The 11,398-nt window shown below is 33.7% G+C and overlaps 1 protein-coding gene across 1 annotated transcript; it reads right to left on the reverse strand.

Annotated features, from left to right (window-relative positions):
- Positions 1-5,268: 5,268 nt before the first annotated feature.
- Positions 5,269-8,562, reverse strand: LOC112696754 (2-Cys peroxiredoxin BAS1, chloroplastic). Its single transcript, XM_025749608.3, has 7 exons — positions 8,086-8,562; positions 7,000-7,074; positions 6,821-6,902; positions 6,640-6,719; positions 6,050-6,175; positions 5,707-5,820; positions 5,269-5,571 (listed from the first exon to the last, which is right to left on the reverse strand). The coding sequence occupies exons 1-7, from the start codon at positions 8,293-8,295 to the stop codon at positions 5,455-5,457; spliced, it is 804 nt and encodes a 267-aa protein (XP_025605393.1). The 5' UTR covers positions 8,296-8,562; the 3' UTR covers positions 5,269-5,454.
- Positions 8,563-11,398: the final 2,836 nt, after the last annotated feature.

Below are 11,398 nucleotides of genomic sequence, written 5' to 3' on the forward strand. Positions count from 1 at the left end.
TTGTCTTTGCTCCTGCTCATAACAAAGAGAAGGGAACAAGAAAATGTGGAATCCTCTATGTCACAGTATAGAGATTCCTTTAGGTGTCAGAGGAAAAGAAGAGTAGAAGACAGAAGTAGAAAATTCGAACTTATCAGAGAAAATGGAGTTCAAATTTTGCATTAAGGGATAGTGTTAGTCCATAAATAGAAGGATGTGAGAAGAGGGGAGGTGATTTTCGAAAATTAAGTCAAAGATTTTGAAAACATTTTTGAAAAGCATTACTTAATTTTCGAAAATGAAAGTGGAAAAGAAATCAAGTGATTTTTGAAAAAGATTTTGAAATTAGAAATCAAAAATATTTGATTGAAAACTATTTTGAAAAAGATGTGGTTAAGAAGATATGATTGGTTTTGAAAAAAAAAATGTGATTGAGAAGATTTGATTTGAAAATTAAAAACTTGACTAACAAGAAAAGATATGATTCAAACATTAAACCTTTCTCAACAGAAAAGGCAACATACTCAAAATGTTGAATCAAATCATTAACTGGTAGCAAGTATCTTTAAAAATGGAAAGAAATTGGTTTTGAAAAATATTTGATTGAAAAATTGATTTGAAAAAGATTTGATTTTGAAAAGATTTTGAAAACTTAGAAAAAAATTTGATTTGAAAACAAAATCTTCCCTTCTAGCCATCCTGGCGTTAAACGCCCAGAATGGTGCACATTCTGGCGTTTAACGCCCAAAATGCTACCCTTTTGGGCGTTAAACGCCCAACCAGGTACCCTGGCTGGCGTTTAAACGCCAGTCTGTCCTTCTTCACTGGGCGTTTTGAACGCCCAGCTTTTTCTGTGCAATTCCTCTGCTGTATGTTCTGAATCTTCAATTCTCTTTATTATTGACTTGAAAAGACACAAATTAAAAATATTTTTGGATTTTTAATAATAATGAGGAAAAATCAAAATGCAACAAGAATCAAATAGCAATGCATGCAAAACACCAAACTTAGCAGTTTGTATACTACTGACACTAACAAAATGAAAATGCATATGAGACACTCAAAACACTCAAGTCAATAGAATTCAAAGATCAGAGCACGAAGATCATCAAGAATTACTTGAAAATCCTTAAGACACATGAATGAATGCATGCAATTGACACCAAACTTAAGATGAGACACTAGACTCAAACAAGAAATTTTTGGATTTTATGATTTTTTTAATTTTTTTTTGTGTTTTTCGAAAATTAAGTGGAAAAAGATATCAAAATTCTTAATGAGAATTCCAGGAATCAGTGCAATGCTAGTCTAAGACTCCGGTCCAGGAATTAGACATGGCTTCACAGCCAGCCAAGCTTTCAAAGAAAGCTTCGGTCCAAAACACTAGACATGGCCAAAGGCCAGCCAAGCCTTAGCAGATCACTGCTCCAAAAGCAAGATTGATAAAAATCAACAAGCTCTTGTGATGATAAGTTGAAACCTCGGTCCAATGAGATTAGACATGGCTTCTCAGCCAGCCAGACTTCAACAAATCATCATGAAACTCTAGAATTCCTCTTCAGGATTTTCGAAAAAAATAAATACCTAATCTAAGCAACAAGATGAACCGTCAATTGTCCAAACTTGAACAATCCCCGGCAACGGCGCCAAAAACTTGGTGCTTATTGCCGGATCTTGGCACTGATGTTACCAAAAGCTTGCTCAAAACTTTGAACAATCCCCGGCAACGGCGCCAAAAACTTGGTGCGCGAAATTGTGAACAATACTTTTCACAACTCTCATAATCCCCGGTCATGAACCCCAAAAACTTGGTGGCTCAATACCATGGCATTACACAACTTCGCACAACTAACCAGCAAGTGCACTGGGTCGTCCAAGTAATAAACCTTACGCGAGTAAGGGTCGATCCCACGGAGATTGTTAGTATGAAGCAAGCTATGGTCATCTTGTAAATCTTAGTCAGGCAAACTCAAATGGATATAGTGATGAACGAAAATAAACATAAAGGTAAAGATAGAGGTACTTATGTAATTCATTGGTAGGAACTTCAGATAAGCGCATGAAGATGCCTTCCCTTCCGTCTCTCTGCTTTCCTACTGTCTTCATCCAATCCTTCTTACTCCTTTCCATGGCAAGCTCGTGTAGGGTTTCACCGTTGTCAATGGCTACCTCCCATCCTCTCAGTGAAAACGATTGCATATGCTCTGTCACAGCACCCGGAATTCAGCTGTCGGTTCTCGGTCAGGCCGGAATAGAATCCATCGATTCTTTTGCGTTTGTCACTAACGCCCCGCCTGCTAGGAGTTTGAAGCACGTCACAGTCATTCAATCATTGAATCCTACTCAGAATACCACAGACAAGGTTAGACCTTCCGGATTCTCTTGAATGCCGCCATCAATTCTTGCCTATACCACGAAGACTCTGATCTCACGGAATGGTTGGCTCGTTTGTCAGACGAGCACTCAGTTGTCAGGCGATCAACCATGCATCGTGCAATCAGGAATCCAAGAGATATTCACCCAATCGAAGGTAGAACGGAGGTGGTTGTCAGTCACACGTTCATAGGTGAGAATGATGATGAGTGTCACGGATCATCACATTCATCAAGTTGAAGAACAAGCGATATCTTAGAACAAGAACAAGTGGAATTGAATGGAAGAACAATAGTAATTGCATTAATACTCGAGGTACAGCAGAGCTCCACACCTTAATCTATGGTGTGTAGAAACTCCACCGTTGAAAATACATAAGAACAAGGTCTAGGCATGGCCGTGAGGCCAGCCTCCCAATGATCTAAGATAGCATAAAAATGTAGATAGCTACCCAGATTGCTTCAATACAATAGTAAAAGGTCCTACTTATAGAAAACTAGTAGCCTAAGGTTTACAGAAATGAGTAAATGACATAAAAATCCACTTCCGGGCCCACTTGGTGTGTGCTTGGGCTGAGCAATGAAGCATTTTCGTGTAGAGACTCTTCTTGGAGTTAAACGCCAGCTTTTATGCCAGTTTGGGCGTTTAACTCCCATTTGGGTGCCAGTTCCAGCGTTTAACGCTGGGATTTCTGAGGGTGACTTTGAACGCCGGTTTGGGCCATCAAATCTTGGGCAAAGTATGGACTATCATATATTGCTGGAAAGCCCAGGATGTCTACTTTCCAACGCCGTTGAGAGCGCGCCAATTGGGCTTCTGTAGCTCCAGAAAATCCACTTCGAGTGCAGGGAGGTCAGAATCCAACAGCATCTGCAGTCCTTTTTAGTCTCTGAATCAGGTTTTTGCTCAGGTCCCTCAATTTCAGCCAGAAAATACCTGAAATCACAGAAAAACACACAAACTCATAGTAAAGTCCAGAAAAGTGAATTTTAACTAAAAACTAATAAAAATATACTAAAAACTAACTAGATCATACTAAAAACATACTAAAAACAATGCCAAAAAGCGTACAAATTATCCGCTCATCAATTAAGTTCAAGAAATATTGGGAAGAATACAGTGTTGTTCTTGCATTTGGGGCAGTTCTTGATCCTAAATTTAAACTCAACGCTTTGGTTCATTGCTATAATGAGATTGATCCTATTAGTGCTAAAGACAAAGTGGAGCATGTGAAGAGTAAGTTATACAAGCTTTTTGAGGTTTATGACCAAAATTCCTCAACTGTAGAGAGTTCTTCCCAACTTTCAAGTAATTTTTCTCAAGCAACATCTTCTGCAATTGGAACTCAGCTTATTAAAATTGTTGGTGTAAGTATTTTTATCTACTTGATTATATGTATTTTTTATTTTTCATTCTTTTTGATTCATATATTATTTGTAATGCAAAGGATTTGATGTCCCGTAATCAAGAAGTTGAAGTGAAAAGTGGAAAGAACCAACTGGATATTTATTTGAGTGAGGCAACATTATTTTGCAATGATGCAATCATTGATGTTTTGCAATGGTGAAAAGACAACCATCATCGTTTTCCAACATTATCACTAATGGCACGAGATTTGTTGAACATTCCTATTACTACCGTGGCTTCAAAATCTACATTTAGCATGGGTTCTCATGTTTTGAATAAGTATAAAAGTCGTTTGTTGTCGGATAATGTTGAAGCGGTGATTTGCACCAGAAATTGGATACGTGGATATGATGATTTTGGTATATTATATTTATGACATACATACTTGAGTGATTTTGAACATTATTATGTACTATTTTGCTAATATTTATTTACTTTTTTCTAGAAGAAGATAAAGATCAGGAAGATATTGCAAAAGGAGAAGGCTATTCTTCAGGAGTTGGTTCTAATGATGTTATTGACTTATATGAAGATGAAGATGAAAATTAAGTGTATTGAATTAAGTTTAATTTGCTTTGAAGACTATTTATAATTATGTTTTTGGACTTTAGATTATATATTTATTTTGTCTATGGAACTATTTATAACTATGTTTTTGTATTTTGGATAATTGGATTATGTTTATTTATTTTGAAGACTATTTATATTTAATATTTGTATTTATATTGGTTTAAATAGAAGATATAAGATATGTTCTTATAAATATAAAAAAAAAAACAATTAATTAGACGGGCTTAGCCCGCCAACTCGTCATTAGGCGGGGCGGGGCGGGCTTCCTTGCCTTACACCCCTACTCATTGGCTACTGGAAAGTTTGAAAACATAGAGAATATGAGGTGTAAAAAGTTTGCCATATGGTCAGAGCAAGAACCCAGAATGGTCCGCACAGCAGCGAGCCCAATCTGAACCAGAATTGGAAATGAAAGCAGGTGCGGAAGCTGATCCAAAGAGCGCCTTCACCTTTCAGTTCGAGAGACAGAAGCTATGGCCTTTTCATAGGTCTGGAATTTGTAAAAACAGGATGGGTTTTTGGATATAGAGTTGGAACGAGATAATATTCAAGTTGTTAAAGCCTTACTTTCTTTTTTTTTGGTAGAAAGGCCTTATATTTTGCATATACATAAGAAGATCCCTTTGGGCTTATCATCGCAAATTGTAAACTTTTTTGCACAATTTTAGATCATTTCAGATTTCCCATATCAACAAAGATGGGAATTCAGTAGCTCACAACTTAGCAAAACTATCTCTTACCAAACCATAATTAGTGTAATTGAAAGAGACCCCTTCAGATATATGTAATTTGACCTCATTTATATCTCTTGGGTCAATTTTCTTGAATTTTTAAACATTTGAATTTATAATTTTACCAGTTTGATAACTCATTCGATTTTCAGAGGCATTTAGAGCTTTATGTTCTTTATTCATGGACAATCATGATATAAAGATGGCATAATCCGAAGGAAGTGTAAAATTAATTAATACATAATACATAGTAAATCCAAATCCAGGTATGAATTTATGAGAAAACCTGCGCTCAAAATTTAAAAGCATTCTCACATTACACAATAAAAAAATCCTTTTAAACCCCACTGATTTATATAGAGGAGCAATTGCCACTCATTAAATATTATACTCCCTACACGGCTGCAAAGTACTCTTTGCTAAGTTTAGGGTCTGGTTTCATGGACTTCTCACCAGGTTTCCACCCAGCAGGGCAAACTTCATCTGGGTTCTCCTGCACATACTGTAAGGCCTGCAAGACCAATGCACATAAATGGAGGCAAGAAAATTGTGGAGTGTAACAAGGAAAATTAAAGAAAAGGATAAACAACAAAAAAGCAATTAAGAGTTGTTGAATGTTAATGACGTCTAAAAAGTGAATAATCACCTGCAGTGTTCTCTTTGTCTCATCAACACTTCTACCGATTGCTAGGTTGTTAATGGTAGAATGCTGGATAACACCTTCCTTGTCAATAATGAACAGGCCTCTCAATGCAATCCCCTAAATCAACCGAGACATTTAGGATCATTGTTTCGAGACATGCCCAATAAAAGTGGATGGAAAGCAGAAGTTTCACAGCCAACATTTTGCCATTTGATACTACGTAATAACTAGATAGCACTTTACATTTCAATCCAGAGATCGTTGAAACTAAAGCACTAAAACAAAAAGGGACTGGAGTTGTGGTGGAAATGGATAAACATAGTTTAAGTCATGACATCAAACATACCTGATCAGGAATGAGAACACCATAAGATTTTGATATGGATTTGGTTACGTCTGAAATCAAAGGATACTTCAAATCCCCAAGCCCTCCAGACTTTCTATCTGTTTGAACCCAAGCAAGGTGCGAGAACTACAAAAATATCAATTGCACCACAAATCAAGAAGAGGAAAAATTCAGAGTGCATTTTGGTCTTTTGGATAGTCCATAAAATGATGATTGTGAGTGAACACAAAAAATGTGGTAAATTATGGCAGAATATTCATGTTCAAGGAAGCACGTAGAGGAGACAATATTATGTGCCAGTCTGGAAAAGACACATGCTTTATGAATCTTTTGAAACTCAATACAGTTGAAGATCAAGAACAACACATTCCAATTATCATCCAAGTTAGTAAGACATTGCTGCCGTTCCAGGTATTTTGCCTTTTCATTTATTTATGAAATAATTTCCACTAACCATACTCTTCCATGTATTTTATCCAGTAATTCAGAGACAAGTTTAAATATGGTTTGATCAACCATGGTAAAAACTTTCAACCATCAGTTCTCTGAAAAATTAAACTATGCGAAGAACTGTAAATGGGCCAACTCACCACACTGTCAACTGAAACACCCAATATCTCTGTATTTAGTTCCTCAAATTCTCCATGCCGGTCACTGAAAGCAGTTATTTCTGTATAAACACAATAGATTTTATATGTTAGGATAATAATAATGATTTAAAAGCTGCAACTATATTTATCTCACTATAGTTTTACCAAGATGTTAGCTAACCTGTAGGACAAACAAAAGTGAAGTCCAATGGGTAGAAAAAGAGGATGACATATTTCTTTCCAATGTATTCAGATAGTTTAACCTGAAAAGGCATAAATAATACATTAATAATGAAAGAAAGAAAAAGACTTCACTGGCTGGCATTCTGGTAATATTTGCTTACGCTGGCAGAAATATACCTTGATAAATTCCTGATCAAAAACAGCCTCTGCTTCAAAATCAGGTGCTGTATTCCCAACTAATGGAAGCTCACTCTACAGAAAGAAAGGGCAAAAAAGGAAGTACATTAACTTCTCGCATCAAGCAGACGGAGGAAAATAAGGCCAAGGGCTTTCCATTTTATACTTTTATCATTTAAGTTAGTACAGTTAGCGAAGAAGACGAAGACCCTCACACAGATTATAGGTAGACTACACAATACCATCCTTGATGCTCATAACCACAGGGGTGGAAGAATCAAGACCATGCATATTGTCTTAAAGTATTTAAGCATTCAAATTGGGATTCAGATCTGCTGTCCCAACTTGTTGTCTGCTTCTCCCTCCAATTAAACCACGGAACATGTATCAATTTTGTTAATGTAGGTTAAAAAGAATTAAAATTAATTCATCCATTAATCCAAATGTCATAAATATATTGGTGGTACATGTATTGGCACATATTTGTAGTACAGCAGATCGGAATGTACTTTAGTATCACAAACATTTTGAAACTGCGTGCAGCAACTATATATCAACAAATATGATCGAAAAATGCAGCAAAGATAAACTCAACCATCAACAGGCCTACAATAATCAATGCAGTCACCCACATGAACAAGATATTCTATATATTAGAGTACTTGGTGGACATAAGTAACCTTTTACTATAGTTTTACATATGTCATTTGAAAGCATTCAAGTTGCAGTGAGTTATTAAAATCAGTTTGCAATTGAGTGCAACAGCAACAACTATTATCAATGTCAATTTTTGACTAGTTAATAAGCTTAAAAAATGCAGCAAAGATAAATTCAGCCATCGTGAATGCAGCTCATGTTGAATTTGACACTGAAATCCGCAGATAATTCAGGATGTGAGTGGGCTTGTGAAAAAGCCCCTAACAATTCAATTCAATCTAAACCAATACCTCATTGCCCACAGAAACAATACACTCGGAAACAGAAAGCAACAAACAGATATAATCAAAAAAGCATGAAACGACAAGAAAAAATAATCGCGAAAGGCGTAAACTCCGTAGAGAAATGAAAATAGTTGAGAAATCTTACAGATGCCTTGACGGTGAAAGTGGTGCAGAGGGAAGAGTGGGAGCGAGAATTGAGAGGGAAAGAGGGAGAGAAGGAAGTGCGCAAGGGTTTGCGGAGAGAGTTGGGAGAGTTAGGGATGAAGAAAGAAGAAGAAGATAATTTGGGAGAGAAAAGGGTTTTAGGGTTTGAGGATATGAGAGCAGCGGAAGCAGAGACAGCGGATGAAGCCATCACTGAGTGTGACTTAAGAGTGAGAGTGTGAGTGTGAGGTTGAAACAGGATAGGGGCAGGGGGAGCAGCTCAGCTCACAGAGATAAGTAGCGAGAACCAAACAAACAGGTTGACTTCAAAGTCGAAACCTCAGAAATCAGAATCACCAAACTAGACCTTCCTTGATCGATGCTATTGGCCATTTGGCCTATTGCCAGCCCACAGGTGTATCCCTTCCTATGTTCCATTCTACAACGAACTTGATTGGAGGAGGTTCTAAAAAGACACATTTTTTTCCCTTAAAGTGATTTATGTAGAAATAATTTTTTATTTATTAATTATATTTGAGTATAATAATATTTTTATTTATTGAAATTTTTTAATATCATTAAATTATTAAAAAAATTAAAACATATTATTTAGTGTCTTTTGACAAATTTTAATAGTAAAACAAAAAAATTTAGAAAAATAAAAAATATATATTTTTAGAAGCTATAATTTATTTTTTAAATATTTCTTACTTAAAAAAAGAATATTTCAACATAATAAATAAAAATATTTTTATATTATTATACTTAACATAATTGATAAATAAAAAATATTTTTATCTAAAATATTTAAACATAAAATTATTTTTTTATAAAATCCTCCAAATACGCTCATTATGTTAAAACATTTCTTTTTGGTGAAAAGATCTTTTTAAAATAGTTTTTAGAAAATATTTGTTTGATTTTTTAGTATTTTAATTTTTATTATTAATAATTTGTCAAATATACTAAAAAATATTTTTTATTTTTTAATATTTTTATTTTTTTTAATATTTTACATATAAAGTATAAACTTGTTAACTGCTAAAAATGAAAGGAGTTTATTAGTTTATCGATATTTGACCTACTTGATAATTTATTCTTATTTTGAATGAAATTAGCTTGGTAATCGATTTTTAGTTAATTCGGTCAAACTAGTCAATTTAATCCAATTCTTAAAACTGTTATTTTTTTTTTAGTTGACATGTGCTAATGACATGTATTAAGATTATTATTATTATTATGCATTTTTTAAATTTTTTTATGTTAATAAATATAAAATAAATACATTAAAACTTAAATTTTGTTAATTTTTATAAAAAATTCTCAATTTATAATATTAATATTTTTGTATAAACTTTTTAATTTAAAAGTGAATAGGGCCTTTAATTTGCAAAAACATTTTCTCATATGAAAATTCCTGAGGGAAGTTTTTCATTAATTTTATTATTCACAAATTATAAAATATAAAATACTAAAATTAAAAAAATAGAAGCTTAAAAAAGATTCTGAAATATATTTAAAAATATTTTAAGTTTAATAAAATAGAATCCGATAATATGATAGTTTATAGGTTCAAATTTTATAGTTTTAATATTATACAAAGGAATTTAACTCCTCTGAAGTTGTTCATTTACTTTAGATAAAAAAGTAATATGAACTCTTGATAATATAAATGGTTCTAATCATCTTAAACAAACAAATAGTAAATAAATGCATCAAAAGAGAATCAAAATATCAACTATTAAAAAATTAAAAAGAAAAAAACGCACCACTTTTGTGCGCAAAGTTGAATTTCTGCAGAATGCATAGAACAATAAAATTTGTATTGAGTAAAAAATAACGAAGAGGACCATACAAACATTGAAAACGATAGTGTCAATGAACCAAAAAAATGGTAGTTACAAAAATGACGGAGTTACCAAGTGAAACGAGTATGTTGGTTCCATCTATGGACACTACGATGATGGTGCCCTAACGGGGACGAGCATTGTGTTGTCCCCTACTAGAGTTACAACGATATGATTGTCCAACAAGGCAAACATGGAGGTGTTGCTTCTTGAAACTAAAATGGTAGATTTATCAGAAGAAACAAATGAGTCGATGATCACAATGATAGCACCATGGAAAGGTAATTTTTTTATTGAATAATTTTAAATTTCACTGCAATATATTTGTGTTAGTTGAAAATAATTAATTTCGAAGAAGAGAGTTATTTGAGGATTAGTAAGTGGGTCCTCGGAAAGAAATTTACATCGAGAAGGGTTTTGTGACTGGAAATATCGAGTGAAACCCTAATTAGCGTAACGGGTCGATAAATTGATTGATGAAGTAGATAAAAGACGTCAAGGTTTGAGGATCAATCTTCAGATGTTACATGATTAAACCAAAGAAGCGGGAACGGTTACACATGTTTTCACGTACATGGAGGTTACACTTTGATTCGATTGGCTAGGAGCTGGCTACAAAATAGAAGAAGGCTCGAAGATACAGGGGTTAGAACTTTGTTTCAGAAATTACTCACGCACACTCTCATCTCAGTGACTTTCTGAGTCTGCTTCGAGTCAATTTTCGTAGGGTTCCTTCCACTTGTTTTACTTTTTATTTATATTTTCTACAAACTTTACTTTTCTTGCAAGTTTATCTTTAAAGTAACATTTACTTTACTTGTTCAGTTTTATGTTTCGAAACCTTTATTTTCTGTTTCAGAAGTCCTTCAATTTGATCGGAGGCATTTTACTATTTTTCTTTAAATTCAATGCAATCCATTTCAATTCCAGTCAATTTATTTTCAAAGTCTTTATTTATGTCTTCAAATTTTCTTGAATTTTGTCTGATTAAAGGGTCTTTGATGCACTTTTAGAAAACCAGTACTCGCAAAGAGAAGTAGGTTTCGCTCCTAGACCACTAGATATCAAACCACTATCGATTTGCTAAAAATCGACAAAACAATTTGATAAAATTTTACTCAATATATTATTTTTTTTAATATTTGCAGAAGATGGTCAATTGATTTCTGAAAACATGGAAAAAATTCAAATTACACAACACAATTATACATTAATTACTTTTTCTAGGTATGTTTATAACAATTATATTTAGTACTCTTATTTTTGTATGTTTATAATAATTATATTTAGAATTTTATTATTTATTTTGTTCAGGCCAATTATAGCAAAAAAAATACCAAAATTAGGCATGGGATTTCACACGGTACTAGAAGCTAAAGACTTCTAGAGAAATCATGGTGGAATGATAGATTTTGATGTTCCACAATTGTATGCAAATAAATGCAAAGTTGATCATTCTATGAGTTG

This window comes from Arachis hypogaea, chromosome 6 (genome assembly GCF_003086295.3).
Source record: "Arachis hypogaea cultivar Tifrunner chromosome 6, arahy.Tifrunner.gnm2.J5K5, whole genome shotgun sequence".
Taxonomy (NCBI): Eukaryota; Viridiplantae; Streptophyta; class Magnoliopsida; order Fabales; family Fabaceae; genus Arachis; species Arachis hypogaea.